The following is a 21,715-nucleotide window of genomic DNA, read 5'->3' as shown; positions in this document are numbered from 1 at the left end:
GGTAATACAAGAATTGACTTGAGTGAGTTGAAGAGAAGTGAAATGATTTTGACTTGTTAAAAGTATCAGGTTTTTTACTGATAAAGTGACTAAAGAGAACTTAATCGTGAAATAAAGTGCCGTTACTGCTTCGCTAAGTGACAGACATGTCATTTTTAATCCGTCTCATTTAATTTAATTTAAACGATATCACTAATGATTCTGGATCTGGCAGATCTAAAGTGCTAATTTCAAAACAAAAAGCGGAAAAACCTGTCTCGTCGCCAATACGTCACTTAATTACAGTCCATTGTGCAGATCATACTGGGAAGTCCATTTGAATTTTTCAAACCTATCTTTATTTGAAAAATCTATTTCCCTATTTGAATGTAGGATGAAACTTATCTGACTCTTACAATTTTAATGAAATTTTGTCTTCAACGGAAGGAAATTTGGTGACGTTTATAGGGAAAGACGCAGAAAATTATACACACAAAGATCCGTAACAGAACATTTTTGAAAATCTTGCGTGAGCTTGAAGGAGGATAATCGATTCCTGACCAGCAAATGATTGCCTGGAAAATACAAGTCAACTAAATGAACAACTATTTATTAATCGGTAACAACGTGCTTTGTTGAAATGGCACTGAAACGCAAGAAAAAATTTAACCGCGTAATGAATGTACGCAGAGAACTCTCGTTTAATCAGTATCCATCTCCTGAGAAAAGTGACTTTAGTTTAACTGATTTAAGCTTTACTAATCGGTGCAGCAAATTTAATTAAGATAATTTCGCCTTGACTTCACCCGCTGTCATAAAAACTTCACAGCGTAGTCTTTGACAAATACATTACTGAAGCTAATGAACAATTGAAAAGTCAATGGAATCATGCTACATCAACTCATTTTTGATCATATGAAGTTTCGTATGCTGTACTAGTGATACTCTGTTACTTCATATACACGCTCGGTATTGTTGATAACTTCGAAACAAGAGTGATACAGAGGACATGCCTAGGCCTATAATTCTTCCTCCTTTGGGAGGTGAGAAAATACTGATTTATAAATGGTTCTTATGCCTACCGTTTGATATATTTGATATATGATTTACTGCGTCCAAAATTATTCTTTATGAGATATTATTTTAGCACTTGATTTGGCGCCGTTAGGTAATGAACGAGGTTAGAAATCTTCCTGGAACCGTACTATCAAAAACTGCCAATCAAAGACCGCTTTTCATGCCAAGTCCACATAACGTAGACAAGAAATTCGCTGCAACCTGTACAATGTACAGTTGTTCATGGGCCACACTTGCACTTAAGCAGGTATTGATAGTACGACTCCAGTTTTAACGACCTCGCAATTAAAATTATTATATAATTTACTAAATTTCCAATTACCATACCAAGATTTTGAGGAGTTACCTACTGTTGATTACTTATATTATTTACTAAATTATATAATCATATCTAAAATTATATAATTTACTAAACGTTCTGTTTTTCCATACTAACTTAATTTTTGTACCGCAATAAGCACGCCCTATACATCTTGTTTTTAATGTAATAAATCTTTAGAGGATGGATGTCTCCTTCTGAGGAGTCGGTTCATTGCCGATTTTAATAAGTCACCTACCACTGGTCAACGATTAGGTTGCTGCTTGTAAATATAGATACCTACCGCTGATGTTCAATTCAGTTGTTACTCGCAAGGAGCTACCTTTTACTGTTACCTGGTCAACTTGCTGCGCTGCTTCAAGTAGTGACTAACCGCTGATGTCAAAGTTTAGTTCAGTCTGCAGAGAGATACCCATCACTGTAGTCAAGTTAATTTTCAGTATGTATGGCGGTATTTACCACAATTGATTACTTACAGTTTGTGAGAAGTTACCAACCTTTGATTACTTAAAGATTTTGCGGAGTTACCTACTGTTGATTACTTATAGTTTGTGAGAAGTTGCCAACCTTTGATTACTTAAAGATTTTGAGGAGTTACCTACTGTTGATTACTTATAGTTTTTGAGAAGTTACCTACCTTGGATTACTTATAGTTCGTGAGGAGTTACCTACCTTTAATTACTTATAGTTCTTGAGGAATTACCTACCATTGATTACTTATAGTTTGTGAGAAGTTACCTACCTTGGATTATTTATAGTTTGTGAGGAGTTAACAACCATTTATTAATTAATTATAGTTTTTGAGAAGTTACCTACCTTTGATTACTTATAGTTCTTGAGGAATTACCTACCATTGATTACTTATAGTTTGTGAGGAGTTACCTACCTTTAATTAATTATAGTTTTTGAAGAGTTACCTACCTTTGATTACTTATAGTTCGTGAGGAGTTACCTACCTTTGATTACTTATAGTTTGTGAGAAGTTACCTACTATTGCTATGCTCTTTGCAGGCTACATACCCTTCATCAACATCCCCTGCGAACGTGACATCGGAGAGTCAATCAAGTGGGTGGTGGTGCTGTCGCTACTCCCCCTCAACTGTCAGTTGGTGCCCTGGCTCTGCTGTCCCTTGCCCGTGAGTTGCTGGATACATCGAAGTGCTTTTATTGTGAAATTCAAATCATCAAAAAGACATTGCACCAGCAGATATAGATTTTTATCAAAAAGATATAGCATTGTCAGATGTAGATAGTTACTTCATCAAAAATATATTGCAACTAAGCTAATGTTTCTTAACTTTGTTGGGCTCATCACCCCGTAGTTTCATAATTTTTCGTATCACCCTTCACAATGAACAGAGTGTATTGAAAACGAATGCTGTCGCGAATAAAGTTTGATGAACAAAATGGACTTAAATTTAGGATTAATTACTGTTCTGGATAGTTAGAACATCGATTTAATGAAATTCTTAGGTCGTTCATGTAGTATTTTCTAAATTGTACTTCGCGGTGTCTTATTAGGAGTAACTATTCCGGTTAGTTGTATCAAGAAGACGAAATTTTTCAGCATATCAAAATATTTTATTAACATAATTGAAATTCTAGTTTTTTGCGACCAAAATATCCAAAGTAAGCGTCCGCACCCACTGACATTAACAATTAAAAAAAATTAACCTTCACGAAAAGAGAAATATTATGTCCTACGATACAAAAGATTTGAGCCATAAATTCTAAGCAAAGGGAAGATTAGGAAACTTATACCCAGGTCAAAAATAATGAAGGTTATAAACGCAATTCTAAGTATCCTGCTACAAAATCGTTGAAATAGAGAATTAGAAGAGAACGCGGCTTCAGATTTAATTCGTCAACAAATCTAAAGAAGAATTTCTAGGTTTTTCACTCTACCCCAAATTGTACATCTTAACACAAAGCCTCCGAGGCCTGACTAACATCTACGCCCATAACCTTGCCCATTACAGCCTCGTTCCTACCAACCTCCTAAAGTTAGGGGCATAAATGTAGCGCTAGGGGCCAGAATGAGAAATTCAACACGAAAAATAGATAACGGTTGTGCTTTTGCTACCGTTACTGAGAAATAAGATTTTCAAGTTACAATAAATGTAAGCTTATCATCTGAATAAAAACCAAACAAATCAGAAATTATAGCGGCAGACCTGAGTTAACGTTGATGATGTAGATAGAAATTGAGGTGTGAACGAAAAACGCTCCTGACTTCGCCAGTGGGTCGTTGCGGAAAAAAAATGACGGGTGAGGTAACAGGATTCAAGCAGTTTCAATATTTTATGTCAACGACGTGCTGGAGGCTTTGGCTCACTTCATCGTCAAAGCTAATATTTGTTTTGCCGACAGCTGTTTACGTCTTCAAGTACGAATAACTTAGAAGTGAATCTTCGAAGCTTGGTGTGGAGAGTAATTAATCCGCATTATTATTATTATTATTATTATATTATTATTATTATTAAATAATAATACCATTATATCAACTTGCGTGAAAACAGACATATCAAGGGGTTTCATAGAACTTGATGAATCATAGGATATAATTGTACCTGAGAGAGCTGACAATATTAGTTACAAACACGACTGGGACATATAGGACTTTTTTTGCTGCTTTTGATTTTCCAGTAAGCTGGTCGCGACTTTGCTGTGAAATTGTTTCATAACGCCTGAAAGTTTGACTTATTTTCTTCCGTTATCGGGATTGACCTTAATTGTTGAATCACTTGAACGACGTAGATGGTTTAATTGCCTGGTTGATGACCATTTTCTCGCTTACTTTGAACAAAATATAGAATTTCAATTCCTTTTAAATAAAGTATATTTTATTGTTAATTACCGAAAGTTAAATTAAACTGAACCGTTGAAAATTAAACTGAACTGATAGCCGTTTTTCTCAAATTAACTCGACTGTTTAAAATAAATACATCCAACTGTGCATACGTGCATACTAGGAACGATAACTCACGAACTAAAATAAAAGAACAAAGTTTAAATAATAATATTGCTCACCTAGCAAGATATTTCTGGGTATTCAATCCATACAACTACCCTGAATGCCCGCAAATTTTCTGTCCAAACATTAAACACTAACCACGTCTTGTGCTGCAGGCACCTGCACCTCGCTTGTAGACCATATATGTGACAGAAAAAAGTATTTAAAAGCAAAGAAAACGCCAAGAAAATTCACCATATCGATATTGAAAACGTTTCGGAGTCCAGCTCCATCATCAGTTCGAATAACCTAAAAATGAATAATTCATTTTATAAGTCAAAATTCAAACGTTTTCAATATCGATATGGTGAATTTTCTTGGCGTTTTCTTTGCTTTTAAATTCCTTATGAACTTGCGATATAAGCAGACTGATGATTTATAGGAAAAAGTATGTATTAAAATTGTCTATCATATTTACAGTTGTGACAATTTTAATGTGCGTTGGAATAGCTATGTATTTAACAACATATGTAGTTAAAATAATATTGTTGACTTCAAAATATATTAATAAAGCTGAACCGTTTACTCAACGTCTCATTAACGCTTGAATGCTTGTTCAAACTGGAGCACGCGTTCAATATCTATCTTAACCTGGAACACTCGCTCATTTTTAAGAAGACGAAAAACATCTGCTTCTCTTCGTTCGAGACCGCATGGCAATCACAATAGGTTGGTAAGCAGTTGTGATGGCCGTTATATGGTTCTCTGATGAGACGCAGCTATGCAAGTAAACGCTGCTAAAAGTTAATGAAGTTAAAAATAAAAGAACGACTAAAATATTCCTGATCCCATACCTTGGTATATCTTGGTAACCAAATCTGTGAGATTTATCGCTAACTTTTTATACTTGGCTGTAAGGAATTTGGAACATTTTTTGCCCTAGGCATTGACACTATATATGTAGTCACTTGCTAGTGAGCTACTAGTTAGTAGTTAACTACGGCTTTTGTATTGTCATACACAAATATACAATGACCCAACACTATTGTATGTTCGTGTGCCATAGTAATACTCTGTTATACTCATTTGTACCCATCCATTCAAGATCTTTTATGAACTTTGAATTAGTAACAAAATCATCAACCGAATTCTTTGCATTGTTTAATTGGGCAACTGTCACGACTTCATTTGCTTATGCGAAAAGATTATCTTATTTTATTTATATAAATTTTTTCTTCATAATTTTCATTGTGAATTTAATGCCCAGGTCGCACGTACACCGCCTCAGCGTCGTTCCACTTGTTACCTGACGCCCATTAGTTTGGCTTTGTACCGTTCATCCGTCGAATTTTTTACGAATTATTTTACATAAATTAGCGTTGATTCTTGTGCTATTATGATATCACTGCATTAAATATGATGTTAAAGCTCATGCATATGATATATATTTTAGAGAGTGGTTATGTCCAACCCTGATTTAAAATAAAATTACGTAGACAGAAAGCACCTCGTTTCGCTGAAGAAAGATGTAAAAATGCTGCGTAGTAATTGTTATTTTCGTATGTGTTGCAGACACGCTACGCCGCTGTGTTTTTTTCTGTTACAGGTAACTATTTTTCGGAACATGAGGCTCGGTCGCAGGCTGAGGTAGTGGATTATATTTAGGTAAGATAAACGCATGTTCATGTTTCTTGAAGCTTTTGTTGTAGCTGCGTGGTCGAATATGTGTTGGACTAATTTTCTACCAAAAAAATTCTCGAAAGTAAAATTTATAAACAACAAAATGATGATTAATCTGAACGTAATTTCTGGTAACAAATCATAACAAAACTATAATAGTTGTTTTTTTCTAATTAAGGTAACCTACTTCACGTTGATTTTTTTGGCGGCAGCCCCATATACAGTCCGGCTTTGGAGCTCTGGAGTGTCCACTGATCTCACGAATTTAGTACTTTGATATTTGTTGTCTCCTTTAAACGCGACCTTAATCTCTTGCATTTGCAGTTCTTCGATATTTATTGTCTCCTTTTAAACGCGACCTTAATCTCTTGCATTGGCAGTTCTTTGATATTTATTATCTCCTTTAAACGCAATCTCAATCTCTTTCATTTACAGCTCTTTGATATTTATTACCACCTTTAAACGCAACCTCAATCTCTTTCATTTGCAGCTCCTTGATATTTATTATCTTTATCTCTTTTGCGCGCAACCTCAATCTCTTGCATGCATTTGCAGTTCTTTGATATTTGTTATCTACTTTAAACGCAACCTCAATCTCTTTCATTTGCAGTTCGTTGATATTTATTGTCGCTTTCGAACGCAATTTCCATCTCTTGCATTTACGGCTCCAGAGGCCGGTTGCCTCGAATATCTATTCATAATTTCTGCAAGGCACACATCTTCTGAAAGCCCTAAACATCATTCGTGTTTTTTTAATATTTGTGGAGTAATCCTGCAGTAGTTTGTTGGTCAGACTTGGTCTAGGTCAGTGCGGCAACAGCTTACGGCTCGCATGTTGTGAGAGGTCAGTTCTATTGACGCTGTTTTCATTTACAATGGAGTGGAGATTTCTTTCGTGTAAACGAGCATCAACTTATTGTAGAACTTTATTCTCTTCGCCGTGCTTTTGAAAACGTTTATGTTCGACTGCGGTATTGTCCTGTGAAGTTGTGAACTTGTTGGGTCTCACAGAAATCCCAACTAGCCTAAATGACCGAATAGGTTCGGGTTGTTGATAAATAATAATTGAAGCACTTCATTAAACCACCCTTTCAAATAAAAGAATTAAATAACGCAGGCAACAATTTTTTTTCTGTGGCAGAACTGAAATTATTTTATCTAGTTCACTTTTTCACGCTGAATTCTAATTCAAATTAAAATTGCTGTGTTAGCTCTAGCTTTTATGCAATGTAGTTATACACTTTTTATGCTTATGGATTTATTATATAGAGATTAAAAGCAATAGTTATTGGTCATTTTGCATTGGAAACTCTAGGGCATTTATATGCTTGATTGTTCACAGCTTCTGGCCATTCTCTGTTAACTGTCCAACAGTAGTCTGCTGTCACTGAGGAGTTCAATTTCAATTTATACCTCTTTGCCATTTGTTCTTCCAACATGTTCATCCAACCGAGGTTGTCAAACTAAGTATCCTCTATGAGTTCCGATATTTATTACCTACAAATACACCAGCCTTGATTTTCAAAGTCTTATTATTTTATTGTATTACTAAATTAAGGAATTTGGTAATAGAATATTTGTATGCTGCATTCGATCGAGTGAGTTATCAAAAATTTTCATCAGGTCAAGTTTTATGTATATATGTGGCAGGATAATTTCACTGCGCTTAACTAGTATTTCACGAATCTTATTCTTGACACCGAGTTCTGAGGATTGTTTCTTATGCCACTCACAGTTGATGCAATGATCCACCCTCTATTGACAATCGCACTCACATAGAAAGCCACAGTACTTATTATCATCGAACAGTACTTTAACTTAGTACAACAGTACATAGTATCATTGAGCAGTACTTAGCATAACAGTAGTTAGTATCAGCAACATTTGATCTTAATTAGTGCGTGCAACCCAAATTGACGATGATGAGTGTTTCCTTCGCGTAGGAGTACAGCTTTGAGACTTCGCTTTGCCGAGGCTATTAACAGTCTCCATTCTTAATTAGCATGCTTACTTTTTGGCATACTTTTGCCCATCTCTCTAACCGGCCACATTATTAATATTTGCCCGCTTTGAAACTTTTCTTAGCCGAGTCTATTAACAGTCTCCATTCTTAATTAGCTTACTTAATCTTTAGCATACTTTTGCCCATCCCTCAAACCAGCCATATTTTAATATTTGGATAGTGCACTGATAGTTTTCTTTTCTTTCATAAATAACTATTGATATCATAACCAGTTGCTCTCCTCCAAATCATGGGTACCGCAAATGGCAGGGCTTATTTTTCAGTCGCGTCTAGGCTTACGGTCGGAAAACCCTGAATTTAAAAAAAAAAAATACAACAAATGTGAATAACTCAGGGTTGTTCTTGATCTCTCTACTTACAATCAAAGTAAAAAATGATTAGCTTCTCTATAACTGGTGCGATTGAACGTTTCTGCGAAACCAATATCAATTTGTCACAGAAATGAGAAAATGAATCTGGATCATCAGCACACTTTCTTGACACGTTAGATTGTGTAAGGGTGTAAATTAAGTTCTAGAAGGCACTGGATGGGAGGCAGCAACAGTAGGAACCTACCTCGACTTATCAGTTGGAAGCCTGTATAGTAATACAGTTAGCAACCTATTGTAACCGCACTGTCAACTTAATTGCTGTAGCGCACCTTAGTGAATTTAACATCGCTGACAAGCATTGCCTTTATCGGTCAATTACGCATCATTTATTCTAGTGTCGAATCAAACGATTGGTTATAATTTCGCATAAATTATGAATTGATTTATCAGCTGTGATTGGCATTGCGTATTTGCCGAACAAACTTGTTAGTCTTGCAATATAATTAAATTCACGTGAAGGGTTGCGGAGCCCTGGGGCCATACTTTCAAAACTCGCTAAGTGAACGTATGTACTTACGCTCTATTTTCTTGTCTATGATTGGTGAATTTTGCTCGAAAGGCCGTCAATGATTTGCTGATGAACTTACGATCTCTTAACTTTTTTTGAAAGTATAGTCCCTGGCAGGAGTCAGTGTGCAATTCAGGACTGCGGATCGTTGACCTGATTGTAGATCGTGTTTGAAGAACTTTTCGGGGTTGTAGAGTTTGAAGAACTCGTCTTTTTGGGTGTCGAGTTTAGAGAACTCGGATCAAGGAGGAGTCCTGATATCTTATTGGGACGATCAAGCCGTTACCATAGTATTTGGCTTCTATGATGCCACGTGTATATATTGGTGTTCCATTTATTACGTTCTATTCTATCAATGTATTAACCATTCCATTTAGTCTTGTTTAAATAAACTGTTAATGGTTGATAGGAGTGTTTCAAGGAGAGTACCTCACACGAGTAGGAAACGAACCCGAGGAAGCAACGCAGCTTGATTACAGATTAAAATTAATGGAATAAGGTCACTGTATATCATAATATGGTCTCATACAAAAATCAAAACAGGTAAATGTCTTGAAAATCATGAAACGAAGAACCTGCTTACAGGAGACTTTAATACGTACGCTGAAAAAAAAAACATTAAATAGACCGAAATGACCTCAAGCGTTATGACCTCTCGAGCTTTTATAATGACCATTACCGATGCCAGAATCGTGTTCGGTACCCTCGAATGAATGATATATTTCAGCTACTTTTGTCTCTGTCACAATTTCTTTCTTGACCATTGTGATCAACGTGCTGCAAAGTATGATAAAGAACACATTAATAAACATTAATACTTCAAGTTCACGGCCTTCATCTTGGTGTGCTTTGCGAATCAGCTCATGTGATGAGATAACGTGGCTAACGCTTGATTTGAGGCTTACCCTAAAGAATTAAGCAAATTACAGTAAAATAGATAAATAACTAATACTAAGCTAAATAGTAAAAGGTGTTCATAAATATATAACCTATATAAGTACTCAGATAATTTTTTTACTCTCAAATTTTTTCACAATTATATTTACATATTCAAGACATAACGCAGCACATAAGATACGGCAGAATAATGTGCAGGTTAACAATTTTAGTTGGCTTACCCCGGCACAATAATCCCATCACCTCATCTGCAAACACAACTTTCACCAAACATTAGACTAAACTGACAAATTGAAATTTCGAACAAAAAATTATGCAATAAATATTTTGACCTATTTATATTGCATTAATACTTTGATAATTAAATAATAATAATTTCTATCCCAATTACTACCACACGTTTCCAATTTTTATTTGTCCATGAGACTATATTTGTCTATATATTTATTTCCGTTCTTTCAGTGAATATTTTTATTTACGTTCCGCACAGTGAATATTTTTATAAATATGTCGAAATCAAATTCGTTGTTTTAAGTTGACTTTATTTTATTCTTCGCTAAAACTGCAGTAACTCTTGGCAAAAATTTCGAAGAAATCAGTACTCGGGATGCATCTTCCTAAATACTTTACTTCTATGCACACAAGGATCAGCTTGCTGGCAAATTTTCAATACAAAATAATTAAAGCTAGCCTTGAGAGAAATTCGAAATTTACATTCCGAGACTAGTTCAAAACATTAATTCAACTTATGCTCTAGTTTAAGTGAACACAGTGAGTGAACTCGTTGCCTTGTAAATAATAATACATTTACTCATTACGAATAATGTTGTAAAAAATCACATCACACATTTTTTAACTTATAACAAAACGGTTTTAGGTTACTGTCCTGGTTCCTGCAATATTTACATTTGAATACATTGCCACATTTGAATATATAAATTTGAATATATATCCTCAATTCATTCTACTGTGACCCAGCAGACGTAACAGGCTTTAGGTAACCCCAATGTTGCAGTCGCCATTGCGATTCAGCTCTCGTCCAAAGGCTAAATATTCCATGGCGATATTTATCGGCTATTTACAGTTAATCTCTTATGAAGCTAAAGAAAGATCTGGCCTATAGAGCCTCGCTGCAGTTTTGCTGTAACTCGGCCTCTGGGGCTCACTCGCGTACGTTGGCATGTTTATAGTGGGTATAATAAGCGTCTGCCTGCATGCCGTGAAATTGTATCAATAAAGGATTTTAATTTTTTTAGCTCTCAATCTGTGTAGTGAAGTTTGTAATATTTATCATACTTATTCAAAATTTTTTTGCTTCTCACCTTCCGAAGTGATTTTACCACAAAAGTTTTTAGAATTCTTATTGCTTCTGATAACTTATCGGGATAACTATAATCTCGGTGGTAATGAGCGAACTTGATCATCAGTTCTCTAGTGTAAGTCATATAAAGTTATACAGTCAATTATAAAGTAACGAAATCTGACTGAAGAATGCCTCACATTTTCAGTAAATCTTGATCATATCACAATTATGTTCACCAAGGGACGCATGCAAATGTGAACCGGGCGCTGGTCGCAAATCTTTATCTACGCGTGCACGCAGAAAAATTTGCGCGACATTATCCGAATAGCGATGCACTTCTTGACTTTGTGTGGGTTTCTGTTCTATTTATTTACTAATATACCTACTTTCATGTTTTCATTTACGCTGCAGTTTCTGAGTCCTCAGCATCTATCCGTTACATGCATACCCTTTTCATATCTTCATTTATCCAGGCAACGACGCTGGATATATTTTGGTAACTCTAAATTAACTGCATATAACCTGCGTTTATTTCTTCCCACTTCATTCGTTATCGTGTTTATATTATCTTCATTTGAGTAACACGACTATTGTTTCCTATACTAAATAAATGTGAATAGCAATGCACTACAACGTCGTCCTGTGTGCTGTGCAGGGCAGCGTCCGCGACGTGCAGAGACGTTGTTCCTCCAGTGCAGACAGCGTGCAGAGCTCCATCATTGCCATGGGACTTGGCTGAGTCTCTGCTGCCACCCAATTTCTGTCAGCTGAGTCTCTGCTGCCACCCAATTCCTGTCAGCTGAGTCTCTGCTGCCACCCAATTTCTGTCTTATTTCTGGATCTTCAATCCCTACAACTACCCTGACCACCCGGAAAATTTCTGTGTATACATTTAACACTAACCAGCCCGGGCGTTGCAGGCACCTATTATATGCACCTCGCTTGTAGATCGTACATGTGACAGAAAAAGTTTTTATCAAAATTGTCTATCATAGTTACACTGTGACAATTTTAATGTGCGTTGCAATATGTTAGGTATGTGTTTAACAACATCTGTGTTTGAAGGAACATTGTTGAATTCAAAATATACCAAAAAGACGAAAAATATCTGCTTCTCTTCTTTCGAGCCCGCGTGGCATTCACTATAGGTTGGTATGCAGTAGTGATGGCCTTGATGGTTCTCAGATGAGACACAGCTATGCAAGTAAACACTGCAAAACATTAACACACTTAAAAGTTAAAGAACGACTGAAATTTCCTTATCCCATACCCTGATATATCTTGGCAACCAAATCTGTGAGATTTGCCGGTAACTTGTTATGGTTGGCTGTAAGGAATTTGGATTATTTTTTGCCCTACCCGTTGCTAGGCTTTACTATGCCGGCATTGACAATACGCATGTAGTAACATGTCAGTGAGCTAGTTAACTTCGGCTTTTGCTTTGTCATACACAAATTTAATGATCCAACACTATTGTACGTTCGTTTGCTATAGTAATACTCATTCGTTCCCCATCCAAGATCCTTTTATCAAATTTAGATTAGTAACAAAATCATCGACCAAATTCTTTGCATTGTTTGGGCAACTGTCACGACTTCATTTGCTTATGCGATAATTTTTTCTTCATAATTTTCATTGTGAATTTAAATAAAGTTTACTGAAAGTACTACTGAAGTACTACTAAATAAAGTTAGAACGAAAGTGAGAAAAGTATTGCTGGAATTTATAGGGACGATATCAGTGATGTGTTGAGGACGTATCAAATGACAGAGCTCGACGAAAGAATCATGACCACGTGACGTGACCGCAGCTCGCGCGCCTGTGAGAATAAATAATTTAAATAAAAGTCTCGACAGTTAATATTTGGCCAAATCGGGCCTGTCGCCGATTCTTTTAACGTTCTTGAATATCTTCCAGGCCTAAAAACTTATTTATGACTCGATCTATTTAAAACTGACGTTTAACCATAAAATTATGAATTTTGACCGTGATTGACCGAATTATGATTGACCGTGAGACCGGCCGCGAGTCCAGCCGTAAATTTGTTCGAGACGTCTAAAGTTGTAAAGTTGCAGTACTGGCAAGTCTGTTTTTAAACGCGTTTATTTTCATATTCTCCCGCGGCAATTTATCAAAGGTGAAATATTATCTCTATGTGCAACGATTAGCTTTTCGATGCGCTGCCATATATTTTTCTAAAAATTTAGTTGACAAAATTGGAAGTTGATTTAAAAGTGGATGCATGCATGGACTTTTGCAGAATAAATTTTAGAGTACAACCATATTTTCAATCAGGTTATCTGAAATAGATAACGCTGAGATAACAATGAATAAGATGATTTATGATCATTTATTGTGTATTATAGGCATTTATTTTTTATATATACTCGAAGTTTCATTCTTTACATTGTGGTTATGTACATAATTGAATTACATAAGCATCTCTGCATATTGGGAAAAGACTTTGTGATGAGCCAACATTAACAGTGGACCACAACTCACAAACCACAATCATTGTTATATTAATATATACCTGATATAATATTAATATAAACCTGATATAGAAGCGTCGTAAATGAATCCTTCGACGCTCTCATCCACGGATGATGAGATGCGTCTGCTGCGCATGCGTCTGATGAATTAAGTGACGTAGAGAACAGCAGTATCAAGGCTGCGGTTCAACACTTTCTCATTATTCTTCCGTGAGATTTATCTTTTTTTTTATAATACACAGTTCTGAGTGTTGCCTATTTTGAGCAGATATTGTATTATTCTGTATTAGAACCATAGCAAAATACATAAGATCTCGAAATCGGCATAAATACAATGAATGAATTACTGTCCAGCCCGGTTATTTATTGTTGTCATTGTCGAAGAGCAAACAAAATGATGGAATTTATCTTTTCGCCCAGAACTATAATCCCATCGGTGCTTAGCTGCATGCCCGTAACAGCCTCCGGAGAAACGATGATTGTGTCCCTGCCTAGGCTGTTTAATAAGAGAATTTTTTATAATTTTTAGATTAGTATTGTAAAACGCTTTCCGTTTTTGAGTTTATGTTGACGTAAGTCCGTGTTCAGGTTTTAGTATAACCACAGTTTCAACAACAAATTTCCTTTTATTGAATGAAAAATTGTATCTGTAAGAACAAACATAAATATATTAACCCTATAAAGTTCAATGTATGCTTATAATATTCAAATATAACAAGTGATCATCAAAACTATAAACAAGTAATAAAAAGGCATAAATTAACGCACCGAAATATTATGGGCAGTTTTGACGCGGGATACGAACAACTGAGTTAGCATGAAACTATTTGATACGTCGTTGACTAGCTTTTACACTCTAAAGGTCTGATGAACAAGTAAACCATTGGAGCCCATAAAAAATAGACAATTAAAAACTATGCTTACAAAAGGTTTGCTAAAAATATTTACAAGTATCCTCTTTTTGCATTTACTAATTATATTTATATGCTTTAAATTATATTTATTCAACCATAATTGCACCAACTCCTACTCTACCCTGATATGTCAGCATTCATGGATATACATGTTCATACAAAGTACGTACATATATAGAAGAATTATTCACTCTTGCTCACATGCACAACCAAAATCATGCTATTAAAATTTTCAACCGCATGTCCAAAGTGGTCGATATTTACGCGGTGATGTAATGCTGATGGCCCGACCGAAAAGAGAAAATCATACAAAATCATGATTTCACATGAGAAATCCGAATAGTGAAAAAAGAGTTCAGAATAGTGAAAAGAGAATTCAGAATAGTGAAAACATCCTGAGGACCCTTATAGAGGGCTTCATTCAAAAGTAACACATCAATCTGGAGGGAAACAACACAACTACAGAAACATTTTCATGACCAACATGTAGACAGAATCGGAAAAAGTGTCATGTCATCGGAAAATGATATGTGTAACTTTAGTTAGAGGTAAATTGGCAAAATAATCGATCGATTGGCAAACCGAGTACTATGCACATACAATCATTCCAGAATATAAACGAAAATAGGAACTGCTAATATTGGATGAGAGCAGGAAGGTAGAAACTACGATTGCCTCAATCTCCATATGTTAGCTTGCAACTGAATTGTTGAAAGCTGGTAACTGAAAGCTAGTGAACGCTTGTAAACCCTTTTACACCCATGTAAACGCTTGTAAACACTTGTGAACGCTGGTAAACGCTTAATAACCCTTGTAAACGCTTGTAAACGTTAGTAAACTCTTGTAAACCTTCGCTTGCAACTGTCGTATAAGCGTGGCAGTGAACAGATCGGGCATATACTCGGCATACCCAATATCTCGACATGGAAAAAATGTGATGATGTTTATTTACGAGTTGCTAAAAAAATTAGCATAGCCTCCATAAATTGAAGAAGTATTGAGTTAGTACCTAATACAGTATATATTGAGTTATTACCTTATTAAGTTATTACCCTATATCCTGATTATGCCATTCCGTATTATTTAATTCGGTCCGTTCTATATTTAATTTTGTGAACGCCATCACAATTCTTCACGTTTTTTCATTCGAGTGTACTTTGTATTTATTGGACTCTGTGCATTGTTCTTCAATCATTTTGGAGAAACTAGCATAATTTCTAGCACCTTGCCTGAATCTTGCTTTCCGTATACGGAGCAAAGAACAAGCTTAATTAACGGCTGTTCATCGTTCATCAAGTGGTAGACTACTTAACGTTCCTCCGTCTTAACGAATCCGTTAACAGCTTTCTCTCTGATCAGGGGCAGCCTTTTTATCTTACGCAAACAAGTAGCGATACTACCGAACCCTCGTGTTATTCACCTCATGAACGCTTGACGCGGATTGATGCTTCACCGAGTTAGCTTGTTGAGGAGCTGCGAGAAACTTTTCTACCACGGTGTACCTCATCGACTTGGGTTCACTAGAATGAAATTTCACTTCTGGGTTATAAACCTAATTTGACCCGATTTTGGTGTTATGAATTTTTAGAGTACGAACAAAAGAATCTCTAAAGCGAATAATATTGATGAAAATTTGTTGTACTTTAAACAGAATTAATTCAACACAATAGGAGCCACGAGTTCTTGTGATCCGTGACACTTAGGCTGAGATTTCAAGGTACCTGCAAAAATTCAATAAGTTTTTAGCGAGTGACCTCACTTGCGTGCATCGTTTTAAGTTTTCTTTCATGTCATCGTACATCCTCATTATCATTAAAACATTTTTATTTGCCTGTCATTATAATAGTTAATAAGGATAAAGTTCTTATGATTGCATTAACCTCGTTGGTAAAGTCCATACGAACCATAAACATAAAGATTATTAGGAATATTGTAAGAGCAGACGCTTCGTTGTACACTTTTGATACCAGCTGCATAAGATAATTCGTATCCCGCTAAAAAAACGGACTCATGAAATGCCTGTGTTTCCGTACGTTCATCATTTTGTCGCAAAGTGAAAGGATTGGTTTGTTAAGAAACTTAAGAACTTATGGAGACATTCGTCTGCAAAAGGGGCATAACGAACGATTGTGCAATATGTCTACTTTCGTGCATATTATCCTCTTATTTTCCGTCCAATGCCATGACTGGCACCACACAAAATTGTGACTCGCATTTCTCCGGGAAGCGAAAGTTTATTCAGGAAACCAGAGTTATGCGTGTGGATCATTTTACTGTGAAAAATACTCTTTATTTGCCTGTTTTTACCCAGCATTGTTTACTACTTTCATTGCTAATAATAATATCCCAAATTTCATTATCAAAGAAAATGATATTTTATAATGAAAATTAATGGTATATTCCTGAACAGTGTGAGAGATTCTAGTAATTCCAGTGGTTATTAGCTGGATGTTTACAGTGACTTGTGCATCCGCAGGGTTAACGTCCCGCGCTCACTCCCGCCTCTGACGGCTCGATTGTCCGCTCGCATCCCTGCTTCTAATTGCGCGCTTGTCTAGGTGTCTTATTTGGTGTCTGGCTTGTTTATTACATGAATTTCACTTTTATATCTGAAATTTACTATAAACTTTCAAAATTTTTCGAACTATTTCGATACTTTCGAACTATTTCGATACTTTCGAACTATTTCGATACTTTCGAACTATTTCGAAATTTTCGATACTGCTGATTTGAATCAGTGCTATAACGCTGTCAAATTATACATTATGTGCATTTCTTCAATTTACTCATCATTTTAAATTGAACAATGAGTAAATATTTGGTAGAGTAATCTTGAAGGCCCCATTCCTCGCTCAACATGCGCATCACGGTGATATAAAAATCATCATGCATGCATGCTCTTCGGCAGATGCAGACTTAGCTGCAGCTTTGCACCTAAACTGGAGGAGGCCGTGCCAGATATTGCACCTTGTCTCTACAGTTTTCTGTTAACGAAAATTCTAATTTCAGACATGCATGAGGCTTTGAAAATGTACCTAATGTTGCTATGGCCTAAATTCACTTCGACATTTTTGATTTCTTTGAATATATTCGTTCGAATTTCATATATGTTTATAGATTTCTAAAATGTCTCCCAATTGATGACGTCCTGCATTCCAATCTAAAAGTACGTCAATTATATACATACAGTATATCATGTCTGAGCACGGAAAATCACCATGCAAAATTTTTCTATTTTAGGTCACTATACTAAAGAAAATTTATTCCAATGTAAAGTTCCACCCATGACTCGAAATACTCACTGATAACTTTCAAAATCCTGTTATATTTTGCCAACCTCATCATTACAGACTCTCATGTCATCTGTTGCAGATTGAACCCAAAGACAGTGACTTCACCATCAGCACTGACATCACCTGCGACGATCCTCGGGCTCCAGTAGGCGCAATGATCCACTGGGGGATGGTGATCGTGAGCATCGTGGGTCTCATTCTGGCCCTCTTCCAGGTTACAGAGTGCGCTCTCGTCCTCACCGGGGTCCTCAACCGCGAGATCGTGAGTCCTTGGTGTTCGTTCACAAGAAGATGAGGAAGAATTTAAGACCGAGACGTTGGGTAGGAGGCGCCATGTTGTTTTAGGAGGCGCCATGTTGTTTTGAGTGGCTCCAAGTTGTTTTCGGAGGCACCATGTTGTTTTGTACGTCATATGTGTGTACATTGTAGTGGTAGATATTGAACGTGGCTTATCGAAGTGCAGATACATCAAATTGGGCAACTCCGGTACAAAGGTTTTTGTTCGAACATGGAAACCTGAATGAAATCGCAATTTCAATAGCCTTGTAGCCTTGGCCTAGTATTGGCATTCACGACATCCATTCTAAATCAAGAAATGTGATGGAATATTTACGATATATTTTTCGTCTTTATTTGTGGCAGTGTGTATCGTAAACACCAGAGAGAATTTGATGAGTACATTACGGATTAATGTCGTTTGTCGAAACAAAGTGCTTTAACGATTCCTGACTATATTCTTTCGAAGGTAGGCGATACCGAAAAAATTTATGCTGCTAGGTATGTGAAAAAAGAAATCCATTCGTCAGAACGGAGAGTTGATCACATTTTTGCAATTCTTTCAATTAGGTGAAAGCATAATATGGATGTAACTATTATGGTAAGCTAGATATATTTGTCAAAATTTGTGTTTCAAACTCTGGACCACAAATACATAGAAGCTGTTTGGTCACGTATTCACGATACTTCATACTTATGATGTCGGGATGTTACTTGCACCTGAAATTTTATTCTTCTACGGAGAATAGGATCTGATAGGAGGAAGGCGAGAATAGCATAGGATCAAAAATTGAAACGTGATTTGGCAAATGGTTAATTTACTATATTTTGAAAGACTTAAAATAATTTTGTCCGTATTTGAATCGAGAGTAAATCCTATCTTCTATGTTGAAAATATTTTCTTCTATTTAAAAACACGGTTTGAAATCTTTATTATTATTAACTGGATTAGGTATTACGGGAATTACTGGATTAGGACTTAGGATATAAGGCTTACACGGCTAATCTGTTGGTATTTCGTGCTATTATGTGTGATTTATGATTATAATCTTCGTGTTATTGATATTTATATAATTTTTTTATATGCAGAACATTTTCCAATTAACTGTATTCCACTAGTTTGATGTAAAAAATTGTTCAAATTGTTCTCGTACGAGTTATCTGTTTATTCATTTCCATTTCTCAGCCGACAACCATAATCCTGGAAATCACGGAGCCGGCCGGCGAACCTGACCCGTTCACGACCTGGTTCGACAACTTGCAGACGTCTGTCACCGCTTTCCAGCAGAACTATTTAATTTACCCGTCAAATTACAACGGCAACAAAACCCTGACCCTGACCATTCCCCGGGACCAGCTTTCTTTTTCTAACGTTCTGTCACTACTCGCTGATCCCAGCATCCTATTTCCACAAGGCAAAGCTGGTGATGAACAACGCAATCAAATTGTACAGCTGATGAGGAATGCGTCACTACCTCTAGACCACAGACTTAAAGACACCGAGGCCGGCCAAAACTTGAGCAGTCAAGAAATAGATGCGCTTATACGGAAGATTCTACCAGAACCTGAATACGTTGACGATTACGAATATGTTGACGAATTTCGCGCTGCCCGGGCGTTGGGATCTAAGCCAGACATCGACGTCCGCAACTCCAGCGCCCTCCTGCAACGCGTACGGCGGCAGGCGGTGTTGGATGTGCCCATACCCATCCTGCGCTCATTCTATGCAGGTTCTTGAGGGCGTTCTTTATTCATTTCTAATTTAACTCGCCGTGCTAGCTAAAGCGATCCACTCAGTTGATCATTTCGTAGAGAGCATGATGGAAATAATTAAGCAAGGTAGATACTGAAGTAGGGATAACAAGGCAAGAGTAGGCACGTTTGCTCATGGTACTTGGATTGTGTTCTAAGAAGTCAAATTTGCATTATGATCAAATTTTACGTCCGCATTGTTTTCAGGAACGGATGCGGTGAGAATAGATGGTTGTTCCCGCAACGAAGTGCGGATTTCGGAAGACGACGATAACGACGACGGTGACAAGACTGGTAACCAAGACGACGATGATGACTGCTACGAGGTGCTCAGTCGCGGTCCCTGCGACAAAACCGAGATCGTCCTCGTCAACCCCACCACGAAGAAGGTTCTGTAGAGGCCTTCATTTGTATATTTGATGATAATTTATAATAAGACAACTATTAATGTGTAGTTCATAAAATCTATTATTCGTATTTTTTATGTATTCGTATTTTTTATTTATAACAGGCCATGGGCCTATTTCTTCAAAGCCGACACTTCTATTCTATCCTATGTACACGCTTGGCTGCGCTGTTTTAAACTGCACGTTATTATACAGTTCACGAGGTTCTACGTTGAAATTCTCTTGACGATTTCAATTTATGAACTTGTGTTTTTATTACGATTAATCTCATAACGTACGGGACTAAGTTACAGCTGAATGTAATATTTACGAGTATCGAAGAAAGGAAATGTGTTTTAGTTTGGAAATCATAAGTTGCCGAATTTATTTTTTTTATTTTTTGCTGGAACTGGCTTGCTTGCAATTATGGTTGCAATTATGATGCAGAGGGGAGCTGATTAATCATTGAGCTTAGCTCTCTACGTAAAGATACAAGATATTTTTATTTTTTATTTCACTTTAATTTTACCCCTGAAAATTGATTTGATGTTTGGCAATTGAATTTTAGACAATTGATTTGTAGAAAATTCGATGGTCTTGTATAAATGTTACATGGAATCTCATGCAACTCGAACGGCTGAAAATATTTTACCATAATCACTGTGATTATTTACGGTTACCGTAATGACGTCTGTAATGTTTTTTACTGAAATGTTTGGTATGAATTTGTAATGTAATGCAAGGTGTGCATTATTATGAAAAAATATGACTGAAATTATCAATTTTGGTCACTCTCAGAATTGATGGCGCAAAGAATTTCAAGACATTTTTTAAATTAATTTTTAACAAAATATTATACATTTATTTGATTTTGTACAATGAAAAATACAGAATATTTTCTCATTGTTTTCTATTGCAAATCATGCCAAGTGTTTACTACACAAAATACATTTCCGAGTGAACAATTATTGAACTAAACTAATTATTAAGTGAACAGTTATTGAATCAACACACTATAAATAGCGTGACCCAGTGAAAATTTACATGCAGACGCGGCAGCTTCTGATTTGGATTACCAGAAGCTGGGGCTACTGTTCATTTTGTTAGGGGAACTAATTGCATGATTTTTTTACAGGGCTTCTGCGGGGAGCGGCTGTGTTCCCCTGACCGCGTGTTCCTCTTCAATGACCAGAAGTGCCACGACCCTCACGAGATCGGCCTGTGCCCCTGTAAGTTTTCTTTTGAAGTGTATATTAAGTTACTTATGTTCAGAATTATTAAGTGACTATTATTAATTTGATCAGTTAATTTGATTATGTAACTATTATTAACTTGATCAGTTGTGGACCTGATCCTGAACTATTATAAACTTGAAGTTGTTGAACGTAGCAAAGTCGTCAACTTAGAATAGAATAGAATAGAATAGAATAGAAGTGTCGGCGCTGAAGAAATAGGCCCATGGCCTGTTGCCGATTCTTGAATTTTTCGTGAC

The 21,715-nt window shown here is 36.3% G+C and overlaps 1 protein-coding gene across 1 annotated transcript in view; it reads left to right on the top strand.

The window, feature by feature from the left end:
• Positions 1-964: 964 nt before the first annotated feature.
• LOC108677099 overlaps positions 965-21,715 on the top strand; it is a 25,498-nt gene continuing 4,747 nt past the window's right edge. The window contains exons 1-6 of the mRNA XM_018165249.2: positions 965-1,022; positions 2,387-2,511; positions 17,889-18,071; positions 19,272-19,815; positions 20,045-20,226; positions 21,359-21,452. Of these exons, the coding sequence (XP_018020738.2) occupies positions 989-1,022; positions 2,387-2,511; positions 17,889-18,071; positions 19,272-19,815; positions 20,045-20,226; positions 21,359-21,452 (1,162 nt within the window). The 5' untranslated portion in view covers positions 965-988. The remainder of the gene's footprint in view (positions 1,023-2,386; positions 2,512-17,888; positions 18,072-19,271; positions 19,816-20,044; positions 20,227-21,358; positions 21,453-21,715) is intronic.

Source organism: Hyalella azteca, unplaced genomic scaffold (genome assembly GCF_000764305.2).
Source record: "Hyalella azteca isolate HAZT.00-mixed unplaced genomic scaffold, Hazt_2.0.2 contig4670, whole genome shotgun sequence".
Lineage (NCBI taxonomy): Eukaryota > Metazoa > Arthropoda > Malacostraca > Amphipoda > Hyalellidae > Hyalella > Hyalella azteca.
This window is presented reverse-complemented; position numbering and strand designations above follow the sequence as displayed.